This window comes from Myotis nattereri (genome assembly GCF_964212035.1).
Source record: "Myotis nattereri genome assembly, chromosome: 7".
Classification (NCBI taxonomy): Eukaryota; Metazoa; Chordata; class Mammalia; order Chiroptera; family Vespertilionidae; genus Myotis; species Myotis nattereri.
The window spans coordinates 30,740,230-30,763,501 of record NC_138082.1 but is presented as its reverse complement, the minus strand read 5'-3'; the positions used below and the strand labels follow the sequence as shown (position 1 = coordinate 30,763,501).

The 23,272-nt window shown below is 47.3% G+C and overlaps 1 protein-coding gene across 1 annotated transcript; it reads left to right on the top strand.

The window, feature by feature from the left end:
* Positions 1–770: 770 nt before the first annotated feature.
* GPR55 (G protein-coupled receptor 55) lies at positions 771–13,890 on the top strand (the record flags this gene model as incomplete). The annotated part of the gene is given in 4 exon segments (XM_081096240.1): positions 771–789; positions 792–830; positions 833–883; positions 12,920–13,890. Coding segments are annotated over 4 exon segments (1,080 nt in total).
* Positions 13,891–23,272: the final 9,382 nt, after the last annotated feature.

Sequence of the window (23,272 nt, the reverse complement as noted above, 5' to 3'; positions counted from 1 at the left end):
TGGAGATGGTGGGCGAATACTTGGAAGACTGTCATGGTCCCGTCAACCTCTTTCTTGAGGGGTGGGGACCCCAGCTGACTTCCCCGAAGTCACCCACAAGCTGTTATTGACACAGAGACGACCATCACAGGATGAGGCACCCAGCCCCATCTCGGGGAGCTTCTGTGCCTGTAGACACCTGAAAGCCCTGCATGCCAACCTGTGAAAACAGCCCGAGCCTCGGGTATCTCACGGGATCTCCTAGTCACTTGGCGCACAGGGCTGACTCCGCCAGGCGCGTTTCAGCCAGACTTCCCTGAATGTCTGGACTCTGCGAGATTCCCTGCTGGGAGACACCAGGGTGGGCCTGTGGGTGGGTCGAAGGTCCCAGCCCTGAAGATGGGAGGCCATCTCTGCTCGCAGGGCCCTGGGGAGCTCTGCAGCCCAAGGCTGGCCCCACTGCTGTGGAGACCTGGCAGAGAAGCCGGGGCCAGGGAGCTGACCGTCCTTGAAGACACTCAGGCAGGGGTTGGGCATCCCTGCCCCCCAAGTCCTAAATATGAAGGTGCCCAGCACCACCCTCTTTTCTGTGGGCGGCAGTTCTTGATACTAAACCCCAGCAGTAATGGAAGCCACGAGGGCATTTTTAAGATGCTGGCTGTCCCTGCGTTACACCCGGCTTAGACTGCCTGGTGTGTGAGATGACTCCACAGACACCTTCAGACCTGAGAGAAGGAGCCCCCAGCCAGAGCCACTTGAAAAGCATCTGGTTCCACCCCCTCGTTTCAATGATGAGGAAGCCTAGCCCCAGAGGGGAAGTGACTCTCCCCAGAGCAGGCTGGCGACCAGGCTGCAGGAGAAATGACATCTCACAGCTTGTTCAACTACACAGGACCACTAACAGGTAACAGCCCCTGGGCCACGTAGAAAGACGGAGGCACAGAGCCACAGACTGAGCTTGCTTTCGTGGACTGCAGGTGACCTTCCTGCTGTCAGCCGGGCCTCCCTGGTCTGGCCTCTGTCCACACCTGGCTCAGCGGGAAGTACCAAGCGGCAGGGGCAGGGGCAGCTCAGTGACAGCAGCAGCTGCAGGCCAAGGGCTGGTTTGCCCCTGATTAGCAGTGACATTTTTTACGAACCCTCAACTTCCTCCTGATTTGGCTCAGGATTACAGGACCAGGCTGGGGGAGGGGAGCCTCAGGGTTGGCAGCCCAGGAGCCTTCCCCAGGGGAGCTCGGCTTATGTGCCACACCCTCGGCCCACCTGCCCGCTCCCCGGAATCTGGCTAGGGAAGCACCAAGAGCCCGAGAGTACACAGTCAGGACTCTCCCTGCAGCCCCTGATCCCGGAGCTGCGCAGGCCAGGGAGCCTAGGCCGGCCACTTGCCAGCGGTGTCACGTCCCTGGCCTCAATGTACCTCCCTGGGGAATGGGAACAATAGAGGTTTCTTCCTCAGGGGGCTCTTGAGAGCAGTAAGTGATGGAAGTGCTTGCCCCCCAGGAAGCTTTGCTTTATATATTATAACTGCATTATTCTTGAACCCTAGCTAAGTGTCTCTTGGAGAGGCTGGGACCGGGGTGGGTGTGGGGGTGGGGAGGATACAGTAACATGGGGAACCCTGGGGGTTCTAGATTCTTGAGAGTGGAAGTGGAGAATGGGAGTCAGGAAATGTCTGCCGGACTGGCCTGGGCCCGGCTTTGTGCTGCCTGAGGCCATGAGCTAGGGTCAGGGGGTGCAGAGAGCTCCCCGGAGCTCCACGGAAGGCTCAGTGCTCCTCTGGTTCTATCCAGTCGTCCCAGCTCCAAAGGGAACACCTGTCACTCGGAGCCCACAGACCTGGGGCTGTTCCCCCCTCATTTAGCTGGAACTTCCCGGGGGGGCTGTTTTTGGGAGGCGGGGTGATACAGGACGAAGGAGGCATGGCCCTGTCCTGGTACACAGGTGACTTTAGTGTCCCCCACTCAGTCACAGCAAGGAAATCACGCCAGATGGACCACAGGTGGACCATGGAGTTGGACATTTGGAGGGCGGGATGGAGTTCTTAGGAGGGGAGGGGAGGTGCTGAGGGAGAGGAGGAGATGTGAGGTGGAGCCAGGCGGAAGTGGGGACTGGGAGGGAGCTCCTGGGAATGCTGGGGATGCCGGTGGGGGGCCATGGTGAGGACAAAATGAAGGAGAGACTCTGAATGTGAGCTCCAGCGAGGCCCCTCCCTGCCTGCTTGACCTGGGGTAGACTCTCTACTTCACTGTCTTTATCTGTAAAATGGGCATAACTATAACAACGTCCCAGGAATGTACCCAGTTCCCCCGTAGAGCATTTAACACGTCTCAAGCCCCTAAGCTGGCAGCTCCACTTCCTGAGCCCCCACATCAAGCCACCAAGCTCAGGGGTACAGTTCCAGCAAAGTTCTGGACTCAGAGACATTCTGTCTACATGCTCTGTCCCCTCTGTGTCCTGTTCCTTCTTGCGTCGTGTCCCCCAGAAGCCCAGCTCAGGGGTAGACTGGTGAATTTGTTTACGGTGTTAGTGGCAAATAACTGCGTCCAGGTAAATATTTGTGTTCTAACTGTGGCATTCGGCACTGCACCCCCGGGGAGGCTGGGATTGCAGGCGAGGAACCTGGATGGGATGACGCTGGTCCGAGGAGCATTTCTCCTCCAACTACATCCAACTCTGCTCAGCCAGGCCTGGCCCTCCCGTCTCTGGAATTCCTGCTTAGTCTGCAAACCCCCTAAGGTTGCAGTCTTCCTCTGGCTGGTGTTTTCTGGAAAGTCCAGTCTGCCAATGCAAGGCAGGTTGGCTTGGTCTGCAGCATGCGGCTGGGTTTAGGTACCCCAGCTGCGCAGAAATGGACTCAGGCCTGTCCCAACTGAGATGGGCAGGGAAGGGCACCACGGGGCACAAGCGCTGCAAGAATCACAGCCCAGGGCGGGGCCGAGTTGGCAGTAAGAGAGCCAGCTCGGTGAGGCCACAGGCTCTGGGTTCACAGGGCTGAGTAATGCTGTTCGGATAAGAGAACCCAGACGGAGGCCTCACAGCCAGAGAGAGCCAGGAGCCGAGCGCGGCTTCCGGATGCCCAGCCCAGCCCCTTTTCACATATGGGATGCTTTCTTTCCTATTCACTAAACGTTAATTTATCTACAGAAGGTTCCATGTCAGGGTTTTGCTTTTTGAAAAGTTGTTTATGTGTGCATACCTCTGGTGACAGAGAGCTCACCAAATGGCCAGACCTGCTCTGTCTGCTCTCGAACACTCTGGTAGCTAGACCCGCTTTCTGTGGCACCTGGAACCCACTCCTTTTATGGCCCCGTGGATCAGACAGTGTGGCGTGTCTTGAGCACTGGAGAATGCGAATATGTCTATTCTCAGAGATATGAGCAGCTCCAGTCCTTTCTCCGTCTTCTGTGTTGTGGCTTCCCAGCCCCTCCTCATGCGGCCCCTGCAGACAGGCAGCCTCCGGCGCCTGGGTGATCAGAGCAGTTGCAAGGGCCATGTCACTCCGTGTTCCTCCCATGTAGCCTGGGTTCACCTCCTTTCTCACCATCTCTCCTGTTTACAAGGATACGTAGGAATCCCCATGTTCTTTTAAGCTGGGACGGCACCAGTGTTTTGTGTGCATTTATTTGATCCTTTCCAATATCTCAATAACTTCTGCTTTTCTCTCTGATTCACACATAGTTCAAGAGACTACTTAAGCCCTGGCCGGTTTGGCTCAGTGGATAGAGCGTCAGCCTGCGGACTGAAGGGTCCCGGGTTCGATTCCGGTCAGGGGCATGTGCCTTGGTTGCGGGCACATCCCCAGTGGGGGGAGGGGGAGAAGGAGGGGAGGGTGCGGGAGGCAGCTGGTCGATGTTTGTCATCAATGTTTCTAACTCTCTATCCCTCTCCTTCTTCTCTGTAAAAAAATCAATAAAACATATATTTTAAAAAAATTTTTTAAAAAAGAGACTACTTAAGAGAATGCATAAAAATACCTTTTATATATTATTAGTTGTTTTCTTGGTGGTCTGAGAAGAAAAGGGTAAAATTGCCATGGCTTTGGAGTGCTTGGCTGGGCCCAGGAATGGGATAGATTTGGTGGAAGACCCTTGTCCTCTCTCAAAGAGAGTGTATTCCCTTGATTTATGACTTAGTCCTTATTGATCAGCTAGTTGTATCTTATTAGCGATTGGGCTGTTCAGAGCTCCAAATTTCTCTGTCTACTTGATCAATGATATTCCCAGAGGGGAGCATTAAGGTCTCTACCTGCCATTATATCTCCATTTTTACTTCTTTTTGCATTTCTGACATGTCCCCATTATGTACTTCTTTGCTATTCTCATTGGAACATAAATCGAGTGTTTTGTGTTTAATTATTTATTGTAACTTTTACCTTTGTGGAGTCTCTATGTTACTCTCCTAATTCCTTTTACTAAAAAGGATCACATGGCCCTAGTCCCTTCTTTTCTAGTATCTGTGTGCTTGAAAAACCATCGACTATCCTATCAGTTTCCTCTCTCTGTGTCTTTTGGTTTTCTCTGTGCTTTGTATCCACAAAATTAGAGTAGGTTTTGGTTTTTTAAGTGGATGCCCCGTTTTATAGGGAGTATTATAATGGTGAGGGAATGTTGTTTACATTATAATTGTTCTATTTGTGCAAACTCCCACGGGTTGCCCCTCTGCTTTCTATATTGAGACAATGCATTTTTTCCTTTTCAGTTTCTATTGTGAATTTTCCTCGTGTCCCTTTAAAAATATACAAGATAATATAACTGAAATGTCCAATATAGGAAATATTTAACTTTTAACTTCTACATTTGTTTCTATGAATAGCTCTCTAAACACTGGGAGAATTACATTTAAATATCGCTCCTTCCCTTCACCCAGTCTTCATTGTTCAGCTGGCATTTTCGTCTCATGTACTGTTCTTTACTCCTTACGTTAGGTACCATTTTTATGATGTAATAGCTGACCTGCTGGCAGGTGAAACTTTTTAATCAATAATCAGGTTCTTGATGCCTTTCTCATCTCATAAGTGGCACCTGCTTTCAATTTCTATCCCTTGCAACTCTCTGTCATTCATGCTTTGTTCTCAGATGCTATGTGTTGAAATGTTCATCTTTGACCTGCCAAGATTCTGCCTCATCAGCTGAGCACTGGTTAGTTCAAAGCATCTCTTTAAATTTTGTGTAACCTCCCTCCCCACCCCTGCCTCAAACACACACCCAGACTTTTCTTCTTTTACGGGAAGTCAAAAGCTATTATTTTTCTTCTTTTTCTCCAACATTTAATACATTAAAAAATTTAAATTGTTTTTATAGTATCATTAATTAATTAAAAATACACACACAGTCCGGCCAGCATGTCTCAGTGGTTGAGCATAGACCTGGAGGTCGAGGTTTGATTCCCGGTCAGGCCTCGATCCCCAGTAAGGGTGTGCAGGAGGCAGCCAATCGAGATTCTCTCTTATCATTTATGTTTCTAGCTCTCTCTCCCGCTCCTTGCCTCTCTGAAATCAATAAAAATATATTTTTTAAAAATACCCCCCACACACATAAACGAAAGATAAGAGATAAAGATAAAAGATTTAAAAATCACCCACAATCTGTTAGAATGCAGCCTATGTTTGACATATGGAAATTCTTTTTCTAGGGTTTTCCCCCACCTAAGCATGGGTGTTTTTTTAAAAAAATCATAGCTGAAATCATTTTCTGAATGTACAATTCTGCAGTTTGTGGAGTTTTTACTTAACATAATGAATATAAACATAACAGACAGAAATGTTTCATTGATTAGATTTATCAAAGTGAAAATAAGCTATTGTTGGTATTTATGGTAAATATGAGTGTGTATTTTTTTGCTACCAGAAAAAATGTTAAAATGAACTTATTTCTGTACCCAATTTTTTGCATAACTTACTTAAGGTAAAATTTAAGAATCACTGGATGAAAGACAAATATGATTTCTGTGGTTCATAACATAAGTCATCAAACCCCAAAAGTATATTAATTTGTATACTCACCAGCATATCCGTGACTGTCTCATGGAATCCTCACCAGCTTCTTTAAATTCGATAAGCAAAAATTTTATCTCTTTTTAAATCGTTTTCTCAGAACTGTCTATTTATGCCCTTTATCTACTGATCTATTGAGGATCTTGATATTATACATTTTTATATTCTTCATAGAGAAAGAACATCATTCATCTAACATTTATTGCATTTTCTTTCCTCCAGCCTATTACTTGATGCTAAAATGTTTTAACAAAATTTTTTTTTTAAATTTTGTGCAAACTTGTGTCTGTGTGTGTCTTTTTTAATTCTTTTGCTTTTTAATCATTCTATGATGACAAAGAGCTTTCTTCCATAAGTTGTCCATTAAATTTTCATCTACTTTTACTATGGCTTGATTTTTTAAAAAATTTAATTAATTCATTAATAAATTGGGGATTTCTTTGGCTCTACAGTGTGAGATGGAGATCTAAGTTGGTTTTTACTGATAGTTTCAACATCATTTATTGACCAAACCTTCCATTTCTATTATTTATTCCATTGTCTTAGTGCATCTTTGGAACTTCTGGGTATAGGCAAGTGTCTTATTGGCAATTTCAACAAAAATGACTGTTTTTGTTTGCTTGTTTGTTTGTTTTAACCATTAAATGCAAAGTTGGCCAATGGTGTGAACAAGTTTTCTTTATCATGTGTAAGAAGTATCCTTCTATCCCTTCATTTAAACGACTTTTGTGTAAAACTACCGATAAAGCAGAGGGCTTTTCATTTTTGCTTTAATGACGTAATACACAATGTTAATACAATGTTAATAGATTTCCTAACATTGAAACGGATTTGGTCATTTGAACAACAGCTTTTCTCTTTTGTGCTACATCAGTCAAGTTTTGATATTTGGGTAGATTGGTTTCATAACACAAAGTCATTAATATTATCTTATATTCTGAAATTATTTTTAGAGTATGGGAATTACCTGTTTCTTGACATTTTAAATGAGCTAGAGCCTGGGTAAGAGTAATTCTTCGATAGCATTCTCAGTTTCTGTCATGGTGGTTGGTCTAATCAATCAATACTTCTGTCCACTCTTGTATCAATTGAGGTTAATTATGCTTTGCTTCCAAAATCATCAACTACATTATGTTTTGCCTCCAAATCATCAACTACATTAAGGTTTTTTAATGGATTAGCACTGACATGATAAGATAATTTCTTTCTTTCTTTCTCTCTTCTCTTCCTCTAACACCTCCGCTTTCACTTCTAGTTATGATCATTTGAGTCTTTTTTCTTTATCATAGTTGTTGGAGATATATGCTTTGTTTTATTTACTCCCCTCCCCCAGAAACCAGCTATTAAATTTATGAATTCTGGTATTTCCCTCTTTTTAAAATTCATTTATTTCAGTTTTAATCTTTGTAATTTTATTTCTGATTTCTCTACCACTTTTTTGTTTTTTTCTAAATACTAAATGTTTAACTTGAGTGCTCAATTCGTTTATTTAATTTCCTTTTGTAAAAAAAAAAAAAGACTAAAGCTGTTACATGAGGGTGGGAGCAGGTGGGTGGCTTCTCTGGGGATGGCTGTGAGGCGATGGCAGCGCCGTGGGGGGTGGGGGGGGGGGGGGGAGAAGCTGGGGCGGCCTTGGACTCTGGGTTCTTGGAGCCCAACCGGCTGCCTCGCCAGGTGCTGGACTTGGGGTTCTCCTGCCTGCAGCTGTGGGAGCTGCGGAGCTTCGCCCTAGTGTGCAAGCGCTGCCTGCACAGCGATGAGAACAGCGAGGTATTGCCGAGCTACAAGGCCAAGGTTATGAGATAGTCAATTCCAAGAGCTTTTGCTGAGAGTTCTGTTTATAACTTCTGTTTGGTCTTATTAGTAAACATTCATTTTGTAATGAAGTTTTGACGGTGCTGAATGGAAAACGAAAATACATAGTTACTGCATATCAAACCTAGAGTCAAATGTGCCTAAATATTTAACAACAAGCTATTCTTATCTCAAAGATTTAAATTCCCTAATATCCCATTTGCAAAATTTATAAGATGGAGGTTCATATTTAGCACAAGCATTGGGGAATGAAGAGCCTTCACTTATAACCTAATAAGTGAATTTGTTACTGGAGACCAACAGTACAGAATATTAAAACAAACTGCTACAATGTTCAAGGAAATGGAATCTCTTTTTCACTGGTGCTGAGAGAACACTTAGGTGGAAGATAGTTGCTCTTAAAGATTGACTATAAATCATCTAAACCAGATAAACCAAGATGGCGGCATAGGTAAACACCGGACATTGCTGCCTCACACAACCACTTCAAAAATACAACTAAAAGACGGAACGGACATCATCCAGAACCACAGGAAGGCTGGCTGAGTGGAAATTCTACAACTAGAAGGAAAGAGAAAAGCATACCGAGACTCAGAGGAGGTGCAGTGCGGAAGTAAAATACAAAGGTGCGGAGGTGCATGTGGAGAGGGCTGGAGGCTGAGGACACGATTGTCTTTTTCAATCAGGAGGGAGTCTCAGGCTCTGAGCTCCAGTTCCGGGTGAGTCTCTGGGGACCCAGACTCATACGGGAGAAGCGGGACTGTTTGGCATCGGTCGGAACTCGAGGGCAGCTTTCTCTCGGAGGCACTCGTAGCGATTGCAGGGGCTTCTGAGGGCAGGACTGAGAGAAGCCATACTGCTTGCTCCGCCCGCCCTGTTGATCCCCTGGGACCCCGCCCTGCCCAAGCCCTGCACAGAGGCTTTTGCATATGAAAGGCCCGGCCCTTTGTAATCTGAAAATTACTTAACAAACTGCAGCTCCCCCAAGGGCCCAGGGCAACTTGCATTGCTTTACAGCTGGCTCCTGCTGGGTAGCCTCAGGCAGAGGCTAAATTAGCACCTCCTTAGATCCAAGAGCCAGTGTACCCAGTGGTCAGAGTGGGACCATCCAATTACAACTCCTCAGATTCATAAGGGACACACTCAGGGGGCAGACTCAGTGAGCACTAAAGCCCCACTGAAGCAAGTCTTGCCCCATAAGGGTGCCTCCAGCACAGAAGTTCTCCCACCGTAGATACAGTTGATTCTCACAGCCAATTGGCCTGGAGGTCAAATCCTCCCAGAGATACCTACAACAATCAAGGCTTAACTACAACAAGACTGTGCACAAAGCCCACAAGGGGGTGCACCAAGAGTGTCCACCTCAGGTGATTGGGGAGGCTGAGCCACTGGGCCCTATAGGACACTTAGCACAGAAAGCTACTCTATTGACACAGCGGAAGCATAAAAAATGACGAGACAAAGAAACAGGACACAAATGACAGAAATGGAGGAAAGCAAACTACTGAATATAGAGTTCAAAACCACACTTTTAAGGTTTTTCAAGAACTTTCTAGAAAGTGCCGATAAACTTAATGAGACCCTAAAGAAATCTAGTGAGACCCTAGATGTTGTGATAAAGGACCAACTAGAAATTAAGCATACACTGACTGAAATAAAGAATATTATACAGACTCCCAAGAGCAGACCAGATGATTGCAAGAATCAAGTCAAAGATTTGAAATACGAAGAAGCAAAAAACACCCAATCAGAAAAGCAAAATGAAAAAAGAATCCAAAAATACGAAGATAGTGTATGGAGCCTCTGGGACAGCTTCAAGCGCACTAACATCCGAATTATAGGGGTGCCAGAAGATGAGAGAGAGCAAAATATTGAAAACCTATTTGAAGAAATAATGACAGAAAACTTCTCCTACCTGGTGAAAGAAATAGACTTACAAGTCCAGGAAGCGCAGAGAACCCCAAACAAAAGGAATCCAAAGAGGATCACACCAAGACACAGCATAATTAAAGTGCCAAGAGCAAAAGACAAAGAGAGACTCTTAAAAGCAGCAAGAGAAAGAAAGTCAGTTACCTACAAGCGAATACCCATATGACTGTCAGCTGATTTCTCAACAGGAACTTTGCAGGCCAGAAGGGAGTGGCAAGAAATATTCAAAGTGATGAATACCAAGAACCTACAACCAAGATTACGTTATCCAGCAAAGCTATCATTCAGAATTGAAGGTTAGATAAAGAGCTTCACAGATAAGAAAAAGCTAAAGGAGTTCATCACCACCAAACCAGTATTATATGAAATGCTGAAAGGTATCCTTTAAGAAGAGGAAGAAGAAGAAAAAGGTAAAGATACAAATTATGAACAACAAATACACATCTATCAACAAGCGAATCTAAAAATTAAGTGAATAAATAATCTGATGAACAGAATAAACTGGTGAATATAATAGAATCAGGAGCATAGAAAGGGAGTGGGCTGACAATTCTCAGGGGGAAAGAGGTGTGGGGGGTGCGGGAAAAGACTGGACAAAAATCTTACACCTATGGATGAGGACAGTGCGGGGAGGGGGTAAGGGCAGAGGGTGGGGTGGGAACCGGGTGGAGAGGAGCTATGGGGGGAAAAAAGAGGAACAACTGTAATAATCTAAACAATAAATATTTAATTTAAAAAAATAAAACTTTCTAGATAATTTTCAATAGGTTGCCAAGGTTGAGTTCAAAATTCACCTTAAATTTTCTCTTCTAAAAAAAGGACAAGTCTTCGCTCCCTCCCTTCACTACCTCACAAGAATGGTGAGGGTAGAGAAAAGGGCTTGTGTGATGGATAAGAAGTGCTATTGAGATGCAAAGTAGTATTTGTTGTATTTCAACTGAAATTATGAGCAGGAAAAATGTGTAACTGAATTTGCTTTGCTGACTTGAGAAACAGGGCGCACTCTAGTTCTTAACTTTAGTGAAGCCTGCAGACGTGTGAGCAGATGTTACTGTTACTTGCATTCACACTGTGGTATTCTGCCTTACGTGGAATAGACAGTGTTAATAATCTGGTTTTACATAGGAAAGAAGAAATATTAAGGCTTAAAGTCTGTACTGGTCAATGGCTCATAATTAATCAAAACATTTCATACAAAGGGAAAAAGCTGTGAGGGCTATGCATCTCTCAGAATAGTTTTGGCTGCTTCCTGATATATATATATATATATATATTTAAATATATATATTTAAATAACCAATTCAGAAAGTTCTTGTCATTTCAGATTATATCCCAGGAGTTTTGTTTTGTAGTTCTGACTTTACTTATTTGTAAATAGCCAATTCTATTTTTTATTTCCTGGGTTTTTGGCATATTGTGGTCAGAGAACATAGCCAACATAATTTCCGCTTTTTTTTTTTAATGGAAGGTTTTATTCTTGCTAGGCAGAGAATTATTTTGGCAACTGTTTATTCGATATTTGGTTTAAAACCAAATCCAAGAGCTACTAATTAAATTGTATTCATTATACTACTTATATAATTCTATATCCTAATTTATATTTGCCTACTTGATGTGTTCAAATCGATAGTATATTAAAGTTTGCCACTACAATCTATCTTTGCCAATGTCTCTTTGAATTCTATTTAATGATGTACTTTTTTCAAATAATACTTAGAATTTATTTTGTGCTTTTAAAAAAATTTATCTTTATTGTTAAAAGTATTACCGATGTCCTCTTTTTCTCCCTCATTGACCCTCTCCACCCCACTCCTGGTCCCTCCCCAGGCCTTCACAGCACTATTGTCTGTCTATGGGTTATGCATATATGCATATAAACTTTTTGGTTAATCTCTTCCTATCCCCACATACCCCCTCCCCCTTTTGCCAGTCCATAGAGTGCTTTCTCTGGCTTCAAAGATTATCATTTGAAAAGTTCCCATTTGAAGTCTGTCAGTAATTTTAATGTGACCTTTAGGATGGTCCTACTGGAGATTACTGACAGCCAAATCTTGTCTATTTTCCACACAGACACCTGGTACAGTCAAGTCACATAAGCCCTGTGCAGTTGTGCCGCAGACTTGGTCTTCTTGACCCTGGGACCAGTTCTAGTCGTTCACCTGTCTAAAGGCCTTTCTTTGCCCTGTGGAGACCGCAGGCCCTTACTTCATTTCCCTCTGGGAATGTCCTTTCTTCCATATTTCTCCATTTTTGTCTAGTTTTCTCCATGGGGTAGCAAGAAGTTACAGCAGCTCCAGACCTTACATCTTCCCAACTTCAAATCCTACAGAAAGAGCCCCAACCCCCTGCCTAGAAACCCAAGCAAGAGTTTCATTGCTTTTCATCACTTCTGTGTGAGTCAGGTGTCCATCCCTGAACCAACAACCCAGTCACTGAGTTCAGAGGAGTGTGGTGCACTGATTGTGACCAGCCCTACAGTCAGGCAGGGTGAATTCTGTCGAACCTTTGGGAATGTGGGTAGAAAAGAGCAGAGGGAAAGAGGAGCTCAAGTCAGCCCTGACTTGTGTTTTCATGTTTTCCATTATGTTAAACTAGAGGCCCAGTGCATGTATTTGTGCACAGTAGGGTCCCTTGGCCTGGCCTGTGGGGATCAGGCCAAAACCAGCTCTCAGACATCCCCCAGAGGGGTCCCGGATTGCAAGAGGGTGGTTCTCAGTTGACACACCCCAGAATCGTGCTCCCTCCTCTCTGGTTCCTGGTGTGTCACCTGAGAACCGCAGTTCGGCAGCTCCTGCATTGAGCGTCTGCCCCCTGGTGGTCAGTGCGCATCATAGATACCGGTTGGATGGTCACTTAGGCATATATATAAATATATATATTCTCTCTTTGCTTAAACCGGTTTGGGTCAAGGTTTGTGTCATTACTGCTTTCAACAGAAGGAGTTTTGATTGGGGGGGAAAAAAAGACATATCATGCATAATTTTATTTTTGTAAAAGAAAAAGGCACACACATGTGGTGTGTGAGTGTGTGTGTGAAAAGAGAGAGTCTGGAATGATATACATGAAATAGGAACAGTTACATCTAGGCAGCAGAATTAGAGATAATTTTTATTCCCTGTGTTTTCATATTCCCTGTGTGTCATATGAATCCATCGCTTCTAGAGGTTGAGAGGAACGTCATCTAACCTATTGTTGATGTTGTAGGGAAGAACATGAGCCAGCCAAACAAGAGCAAGAGCTGCTCCTTGCATGAAGTGGACGAGCTGATGAGAACCGTGCAGCTGGCAGTGCACATCCCGACCTTCCTCCTGGGTCTACTTCTCAATGTGCTGGCCATCCAACGCTTCCGCACCTTCCTGAAGAAGAGGTGGCCGGAGTATGCTGCCACCTCCATCTACATGATCAACTTGGCGGTCTTTGACCTCCTGCTGGTGCTCTCGCTCCCATTCAAGGTTGCCCTGGGCCATGTGCAGGTTCCCTTACAATCTCTCTGTACGTTTGTGGAGTGCCTCTACTTTATCAGCATGTATGGCAGTGTCTTCACAATCTGCTTCATCAGCCTGGATAGATTCTTGGCCATCCGGTACCCGATCCTGGTCAGCCACTGTCGGTCCCCTAGGAAGATTTTTGGGATCTGCTTCACCATCTGGGTCCTGGTGTGGGTTGGGAGTATCCCCATCTACAACTTCCATGGGAAAGTGGAAAAAGTGTACACATGCTTCCACAATATGTCTGATGACACCTGGAGTGCCAAGGTCTTCTTCCCTCTTGAGGTGTTTGGCTTCCTTCTTCCCATGGGCATCATGGGTTTCTGCTCCTTCAGGAGCATTCACATTCTGGTTGGCCGACTGGACCACAGCCAAGATTGGGGCCAGCAGAGGGCCTGCATCTGGACTATTGCATCCAGTCTGGCTGTCTTCGTGGTCTCCTTTCTTCCGATCCACCTCGGTTTCTTCTTGCAGTTTCTGGTGAGGAATGGCTTTATTGTGGAGTGCAGAGCTAAATGGAACATCAGCCTGTTCTTACAGTTGTCTATGTGTCTTTCCAACATCAACTGCTGCCTGGATGTTTTCTGCTACTACTTTGTCATCAAAGAATTCCGCACAGGCATCATGGCCCGCCAGCGTTCTGGAGGCCAGATGGCCCTCTGGGATACCATGACCACCAGAGGCTAAGAGAAGAAAGTCCTGCTCAGAGGAAGGAAACCCCAATCCCGAATTCCAGGAGCAGATATCCCATCCCAAGACTGTATTGTGGTGGGATGATATATGGTGCTTTGACTGGTTTGCTTTCCTTTTAGATGCTCATTGAATGCTGTGCCTGCTCATTATGCTCCAAAGACCTTCCCACCACACCCAGACAGCTCAACATAAATCAGCCAGTGTTTGGGGATTCCTGATGAACCTAAGAACCAGTTGAATTCTTGATTTCTAATTCCAAAAAGCATGAGGCAGAATAATTGAGGAAGAAGATGAGTCCATATGGACAAGGCTGGTTCTCAACTCTCCCCTACCTCTTGTTAGATCTGAAGATTCTGGAAAGGAAGAGAGAGTGGAGTTAGGAGAGAGAATCAAGAAGATCAGTCATGATGGCAGGTATCCTGGGTCAAGATGCAGTGATAGGGATGGATCAGGCTCCTCTTTAGTTTGGGGATCCCTGGGGGGCAGGGAGCAGACTTGTGCTTTCCAGTCCCTTCTGGGGGTCTGTTGGCCAACAGCCCAGCAGAGATGACAGCAAGTGGGATGATCAGAGCAGAACAAGTACACATAAAGAGCCCCAAGTTTCTTATGGGCTTTTGAAAGGCCTGGGAAGCCCACAAAAAGTGGCAGAAGAATGAAGGGGATGGTGTGGACCAGGCTATGGTGAAGCTGCAGATACTTTGTGGAAGCAGTGGGGTCAGAGTGGATAGCTGTTGGTGAGACCTGAGAGCCATGAGGATACAGCTGTGGAAGGAAGGAGACAGGCCAAGGGCAGCTCTTCTCCCATTACCACAGGGGTGTCCACTGCCTGAAGTTTTAGCACATGCCTGCGGGAGGAGAGGCAGTGGTAACAAGCCTGGGAGAAAGGAAATGCCTGAATATGACTAGCTTGCTATCTTGAACAGACTGGGGAGTTATTCATTAGACTTAGTTTCCCTAAGAATGATGAGACAGAATCAGGCTTGATTTGGTTCAGCCAGAGGAGAATAAAGAACATGTGTGTGTCTTGCCCGCCTGAGTCCTGGCTGGGCAGCTGGCCATAGTGGTGTGTTCACAGAGCTGTCCTCTCCAGTGGCTGGGAGGGAGAAAATGAGTCAGCCAGGAATGGAGGAACCATCTTGAGGACACAAGGCTCTTGGCAGTTCCTGGTTGGAGGCTGTAAACTGTTGAGTCACGACTTGGCTCGGGCTCCTGTCATGATCAGAGAAGGAGCAGTGGTGACAGCTGAAAGCCTTCAATGGCTCAGCTGCTCCAGATAGCCAAATGACTGCAAGGGTAAATTAGATTGTGGGTGGTTTTGGAGGATGGAGTGAGTGGGATGAGAAGTAACAAATGAGACAAGGGGAAGGTTTTTCGGAAGAAGAGCAACCACCTTCTACTTGTGGGATAAGAGGCTTCCACAACCAAGTGGTGGACAGGAAGGTGGGGTGATCATGGGAGAGGAAGAGGGTGGTTTAGATAAAACCTAATGGGAGGAAGAGGTGAGGTTGGGTGATTGCCAATTGCGTGATGACATGGAGTTCTGTGAGAAGGTGGGGGTGAGCAGGAAGGATGGAGGGCCGAGCTGCTTCCAGCCTGAGAGTCCCTAACTTAACTGAGATCCATGGGAGGGCAGGAGCCCCTCGCCTGCCTCCCTGCAGCTGCCTCAGTAGTGAGGTGCACTCAGTGGGCTGGAGGGAAAGGTGAAAGTACCAATACAGAGGTGGGAATGGGTATGGAGGATTGATCAGTCCAGGAACAGAGGCTCCTGCTGCTCAAACTGGACCTCCAGGGACCAGCAACTGGGCCACACAGACCCCACAAGCCCTATGTTCCCTCCAGTGCTGGGTCCACCCTTTCTCCTGCCATCTGGTCCCATTACCATGACACTGGAGCTGCATTCAAGGGCCCTGGCTCCTCTGTATACACCATGGCCCAGCATAGAAGACCTGCTGGCCACTGATGGCGTGAAGACACAGTCAGTTCTCCAGAAGCCGTCCGTTGCTGACTCCCCCTCCTGACCACTGACAGATGGGTCTGACTCTCCCAGGTTAGATCTGAATTTTCCTTCATGGCTCCTCACATGTGAATCCTACTAACCTGTCCAGACCTGGAGAATGTGAAGAACTGCTAGGCACTGGCCTGGGCCACTCCTTTATTCTGAGTTCCTCACACTCCTGAGCACAGCCTAGTCACGGCCTGGGTATCGATGGCTAACTGAAAACATCTTTACTCCTCGACAGTTGCTGTGGACTGAATTGTGTCCCCCTAAAATCCATATATTGAAGCCCTAGCCCCAATATGATGGTATTTGGAGGTGGAGCCTCTGGGAGATGCTTAGATTAGATGAGGTCCTGACGGTGGAGCCCTCTTTATGTATGTGCCCTTGTAAGAAGAGACCCCAGAGCACTTCCTTCCTCTCTCTCTCTCCACCTGCACCCACTGAAAAAAGCCATGTGAGGACACAGGGAGAAGGTGGCTATCTGCAACCCAAGGAGACAACCCTTAGCAGACATTAACTCTTTTGGCGCCTTGTTCTTGGATTTTGGGCCTCCAGAACCATGAGAAATAAATTCATATTGTTAAAGCCACCCAGTCTGTGGTATTTTGTTATGGCAGCCCCAGAAGGCTAATACAACGGTCATCTTCTGCTAACCCAGGAGCCACATCCCCTCAGGGCAAGGACTGACCCTCCCTGGACTGTTGGCCCTTGGGGAGCATGTGACGGGGAGAATGCTAGTCTATGAGCTGCATTTGTCAACTATATTCCTCTTGAGTCCCTCTCTGGGGACCCTGTGAAGCTGAAAATCATTATATTAATGCTGTACAGCTGCAGCAGGATGCTAGTGGCATTTGGAACAGTAAGATACAGCCTTGTAGCAAGTTGCTACAAATAATCAGTCATTGCAAAGCGGTTTGAAATGGCTGAGACTTGGTAGGCGATTGTAGAGACTAATGGAGGTTAAGGAGGATTTTGTTAATGGATCGGTGAGGACAGAAACTGAGAAGGGCAACCATGTGGAAGTGAGGACAGGTTGGTGTGCAGATCAGTCCCTAGGTACAGAGGGAGGTGTCCCCACATAGGAACCGTGTGGACCTGGTGGAGCAGCCCACACCACACTACCCTCCATGCATCCTAGACAATAGGCTATGCTGTGAACAGCCACCACCCAGGGCCAGGGGGAGGCAACTGAGGCCACTGTGAGAACCCTACTGCTGAGGGGGCAGGGGACTCAAAGACCCACAAAGTGATGCTTTTGGGGAGTAGCACCCCTGAAACTGCCATCATAGCCACCTCTTGCTTTTTCCACCCAGAGCCGGCTCCTCTAGGGAGCCGAGGACACAGAGCTGTGAATGGGCATTGAAGGATGTGCATGGCAGGTGAAGGTGGACTCTGGGAGCTTAAGACAGAGGCGTCCCTTCTCCCCAGTTCAGGACGGAGCATCCCATCCCCGCCAAGAGCCTGAGATGCATCCCCCTCACTAAGCTACTGCAGAAGGGGCCCTTCGGGTGCTTGAACTGTGAGCCGTGACCTAAACTTGGCCCTCAACTCTTTTAAGTTTCAGAGTCAGGATCCAAAGTGCTGTCACTTCAAAGCCTGACATGAGTTCTGCTTGGTGGAGGGCCCCCAAGTTCACTCTGAGGTCTCAGGCAGCCTTTGTTCTGGAGGCTGTTGCTTGAGCAAGTATAACCAAGATGCTGTCTTCAGGGAGGCTGTTAAGACCCCAGGCTCCCCAGAGCACCCACAGTCTCACAAAAGGTGTGAAGAGAGGGGGGCTGTGTAATGTCCTCAGCAAAGTGTGTTCTCTGTGGCCCTATTTCCAAATATAGTCACACTAGAGGCCTGGTGCATGAAATTCATGCAGGGAGGAGGGGGGGAGGGTGTGTCCCTCAGCCCAGCCTGCACCATCTCCAATCTGGGACCCCTCGGGGGATGTCAGACTGCTGGTTTAGGCCCCATCCCTGTGGGATCAAGCCTAAACTGGCAGTTGGACATCCCTCTCACAATCTGGGACTGCTGGCTCCCAAACGCTCACCTGCCGGCCTGCCTGATTGCCCCTAACTGCTTCTGCCTTCCAGGCTGGTCACCCTCTAACCACTCCCCTGCCAGCCTGATCAACGCCTTACTGCTCCCCTGCTGGCCCCGTTGCCCCCAACTGCCCTCCCCTGCAGGCCTGGTCCCCACCAACTGCCCTCCCTCCTCTGCTGGCCTGGTTGCCCCTAACTCCCCTCCCCTGCTGGCCTGATTGCCCACCACTGCCCTCCCCTGCCGGCCATCTTGTGGCAGCCATCTTGTGACCACATGGGGGCGGCCATCTTGTGCGAGGGCATGACGGTCAATTTGCATATTACTGCATTATTATATAGGAATGGGGATTAGGGCTCCAACATGTGAGTTTTGGGGGACACAATTCAGCCCATTGCATATGGATTTATTCTGCGCTTCTTTTGTTTCTTCAAATTGAATGTACCCCTCTCTGAGCTCATTGGCTTTACTGTAGGATTGTCCAGCTCTATCCCCTGGGGACCCCCTTCCCCTCTCAGGTCCTGCACAAGCCCTAGTCCCTCAATGGCTGAACTATTTTCAGAGGCCTATGTATCCAGTTTACATTGGTCACAGCCACTGTGTCCCTTTAACAGGGTTTAACAGGCCTTTAGATCAGGCTCATGCCTGCGGCTCTGACACCTCTGTGTTAAGTGGACTTTCTCCTTCAAGCCTGAGGAGCCCTCCAGCCATCTGCCACTTTGGAGGGTCTTCTAGGAACCAGGCTTGGGGAATTGGCGCTCTAACCTCCCCGTATTTGGCCACCCTCCTCTCTGCTCCCCTCAACAGTTCTGCAGGGATTTCTTCTTCTGATTTGTGGATACATAGACCAGCTTCCTTTCCAGGCCCACTCTTCTTATCAGCAGGCGCTGTGCCTGGCGGTCCTGATGGGCAGTGCCCCCTGCTGTCCATCTATGGAACCACTTTCTGCTTCAACTCAATTCAGCTGACACTGTACTTCCTGAGCCACCCAGGTGTGTCCCTCCTGCGTGGGACAGGACGGACAGAACAGGGCAGAGCCCCACCTTGTGTGGTTAGGTTGAAGGGGTGGGGCAGGCTGGGCGGTTGGCTTTCTCAGTGTCCAACTGATGCTCTGCAGCTCCTGGTAGCGGGATACTCGGAAGACCAGCAGAGAAAGCCACAGTGTCAATGATGTGAATGAGTGATGTCTGATTCCAAGGGCCAAGTGTGCACATCACTTTACCCACGGCTTTTCCCCTCAGTTGAGAGGCCTATTATGGACTGAATGTTTGTGTCCCTTAAAATTAATATGTTGAAATCTTAACCTCTAATGTGATGGTATTAGGAGGTGATTAGGACATGAGGGTGGAGCCCTCATGAATGGAATTAGTGCCCTTGTAACAGAGACACCAGAGAACTCCTTGCTCCTTCCACCTTTTGGGGACACAGTGAGAAATCTTCAGTCTAGGGCAGGAAGAGGGCTGTCACCAGAACTCATCCGTGCTGGCACCCTGATGTTGGACTTTCAGCCTCCATAACTGTGAGGAATACATGTTTGTTGTTTGAGCCACCTGGTCTGTGATATTCTGTTATCGCAGCCTGAACTAAGGCAGGACCCAATTTAGTAGTTAGATGTTAGTGAAATTGAGAAAATGTTATTTACCAAAACTCCCCTTCAGAAAGGGAAATATTTAGGAAAGTCCTTGGAGGTGAAAGTGGGAGAAGCTATTCAGAGAGAAAGGGGTGAGAATCTATTGCTTCCAAAAGGGAAGAAGGAGGAAGAGAGACCAGAAAGATGACAGAGGGCATGTGTGACCTGGAGAATCTCCAGTAAACGATGAAAAATCATGCAGTGCCTGGTGTGAGCAAACATTGAAACAGGGAGGGGAGCCCCAGGAAAGAGAGATGCAGAAACGTGTCAGCCTTGGAAGCAGGGCTCCGTTCCCCCTTAAGACTGTGACATGGGGATTCCAGTCAGGTTTATCCAAGCCTGCAAGGGGCAGGGAGCCAGGGTGGCCTTGGGGAACTGACAATTGCTTGTTGCCTGTGGAGCAGAGCAGGCTACTGCCACCCCAGTGGGCTGAGGTTTGACTCCCTGAGACCACCTCCCTCCCTGGCCTGAGCTGGCTCTGGGCACCCACCACCCAGGGTGAACCACACTCAAGTCAGGCTTCCCAGGGTGTTGGAGGCTGCCTTCCTGAGGATGGTGAAAGTAGGGGCACTGGGTCAAAGGTCAAGGCTGCCTCCCGGCTCCAACCCTGACCTGCTGTGCACTTGTGACCAAGATACCCCACTCAGTGTGCCATGACTCAGTGGAATGACAGCTCTACCTGGAATGCAACAACAGGTTAGACATGTCTGGCACATGGCAAGGGCTCAAAAAATTTTGTTGTCAGTGGGGTCCTTATGGTGTTCCGGAAAAAACCATTTTCGGGGATGTCAGGGTCTTTCCCGCATCTAGAAGGGTTCAGGAATCTAGAGAAGGGGCTGCAACGTAAATTAATAAACTAGACATGAAATATAAATTTGGGAGGCATTTTGGGGGAGCCAGGGGAGGCTTAGCTTTAGAAACTAAGCTCCCTGAATCTCTGGTCCTAGGGCCTTTTATTCACACATTTTGCCCTATAGCAAAGCAGATAGATATACATATCAAAGGTAAGGTCTGGTAAACAGTAAAAGATTATCAGGTTGGGGGAACTGCCTTGGGCTGTTCCAGCAGCAGGTAATAACATGCGGATTTTCAGCCCTGCTGAAGGAGTCCATTCAACCTTTGAGGACTTCTCGCATTTATTATATTACGACCCGCTGGACTTAACCTCCAGCACGGGGACCCACAAGGGAGGATGAGGTCTGGTGGTAAGGTTTATTTGTGTGCAAAAAGAAGGCTGTCCCTGGGTTCCCGATAGCCCATCTCTGTCCATCCTGCCCTGGAAAATCAGGGGCAGAAAGAGGGCCAATGCGCAGAGATCCTGTGCCATATTAAAGCTTAGTTAGTCCTTTCCAGCCCAGTGGCCTCAGGCGGCTGCTAAGTGGTCTCAGTCCCTAGCCAGGTAGTTTAGCGCTGCCCCCAGCTGTGACCCATTGCTGTGTCCAGGCTCCTGCCTGGAGCCTGTGTTTGGAGTCCCTGGGGTTGCTGGGGCCACTTGGTTACTAAGGAGAGAGAATGTAGGAACAGAGAAGCGAGTGCTGGGGGCAGGGGCAGGGAGGGCTTTGTTCCCTGGGATTATATTATCCGAGTTTGGAAAGGACCAGGAGCTTTTATAAAACTACCGATCAGCTGCCCAAGCTTTTCTGGGTTTCCGATAAGTCCACTCGCTACCCAATTGATCCCTTTCCCAGGTTAGACTGCTGGGCCTCTATGGTTACCATTTTGGCTCCTACTGCCCACGCCCCATAGAAGCACCCCCCTCTATATTGTTTTATTGTTCTACCCCTTCTTCCAGTGATGTGTGTGCGTGTGGGGGTGGAGGGAGGGCATGAGGGGGGACCAGACAGGTGGTTCCCTGCTGAGTGTGTGAAATTGTAATTTACTGGTGAAATAAGTAGGCTCATGCTTCCCAGTTGATTATGTATAATAATGTTCTCTTCCTTTATTAACATCTAGCTACAATATTATTTCTTGGAACTGTGAGCTTGGTTAAAAAAATATTTTTTTTAAACAAAAGTTGCTCCCTGCGTGGCCACCGTGGATTCCTCCTGCAGTCTGGAGGGGCCTGTGGATTTTCCCCAGGAGAACAGTAAAATGCAATGGGTTACAAAGGAAACCTAATATGTTAAAATATAATTGTCAAAATTTTAAAATTGTAATATGGGAATATATGTGTCTCTTAATTTAGGCCTTGCATAAGGTCTAGTGACAAGTTTAATAACTATCATGGTTTTGAATTAGTGATGAGCTGAGCTGAAACAATATTTTGAAATGTCTTTTGCATCTATGGAGTGATATGAAAATAGCTGTAATTTCTGTTGGTGACAAAGTCCCAGGAACCATCTATGCGACTGTGGTGTGATGCCTGCGCACACAGGGAAGGAAACGCTGGTTTCAATTAGCAGTTAGTAAAACTAAGTGTGTAAGGTCTTTCTCTCCCCCAACCTGTTCATGGCCCCCCTGAATTCCACTCCTGACCCCGGGTTAAGAACTCCTGGCTTAGGCAGAAACGTAAGCACACCTGGGACAGATGTTCTTGCTCTGGAGAAGGATCATTTTGTGTGTGTGTCTTCCTGGTTATGCAAACGTGGGCCACGAGGGTACCACCCTCTTCCTCTTGGGGTCTGTGAGCTATGGGGCCTCTCGACACTGGCCTGCCCCTGTTTCATGCAGCACTGGAGGGCCAGGCTCCTAAGGGCTCTCTGAAAGCAAAGGCACCCATATCCCACCCCTAATCTCTGAGGTGCAAAGTCAAGCTTACCTGTCCAAGGGGCAGAAGCAGGGAAGAGCAGAGTGGCTTCCAAAGTAAGTCACCTTGAGTGAAGGGGGATCGGCTGATGTTCTATCCTCATCTGAACAGGGAGCAGGGGAGGGCTGAGGCTGGCCGGGGTGTGGCTGACGCCAGATGCCCCTTCCCACCCAGCCACCCTGCTCAGGGGTCATGCTTTGGGAAATAATGACTGAGTGTGGGAAAGTGGACAAAAAAGAGCTGTTAAACCTGAACCTGGACCACCAATAGCATCCCAACCTCCAGGGCAGTAGCATCGGTGACAGTGACACCTTGTGACAGCAAGGAGCAACAGTAGCAATGGGTTGTGGGGACTCTGTTCTCCTCCTGGGGTGAGGAAGCAAAACTGATCTTTGCTTTGACTAAGGAGGACCCTGTTTTGTGTGTGTGTGTGTTTTTTAAAAATAATTTGGGGCAACCCTCCTACCCCATTGAATCAGGGCAATAAAAGAAATGTGAACATATTTGTAATCTAAGTTGGCGAAGCAGGTCATACCAGTTAAGTTATCATCATCATATTAAATACTAGAGGCCTGGTGCAAGATTCGTGCACCAGTGGGGTCCCTCAGCCTGACCTGCGTCCTCTCACAATCCGGGACCCCTGGGGGAGGGGGATGTTGGATAGCTGGTTTCAGCCCGATCCCCGCAGGCCCAATCCAGACAGGAGGGAGCCTGATCCTGTGCGTTGAGTGTCTGTCCCCTGGTGGTCAGTATGCTTCATAGCGACCAGTCGACCGGTCATTCGGTCGCTTAGGCTTTTATATATATAGATGATATTTTATTATCATCACTGTTCCTTTCATATGCTGGTGTAACAAGTCCCACTCTCAGCAAATGAGCTTACCTAACATGTGATTTAGGAGTTGTTACTCCTGGTACAACTGTTTGGCCATGTGCTTCTGCTTTGGGTTATCTATAACAAAACTGGGAGAAAGCT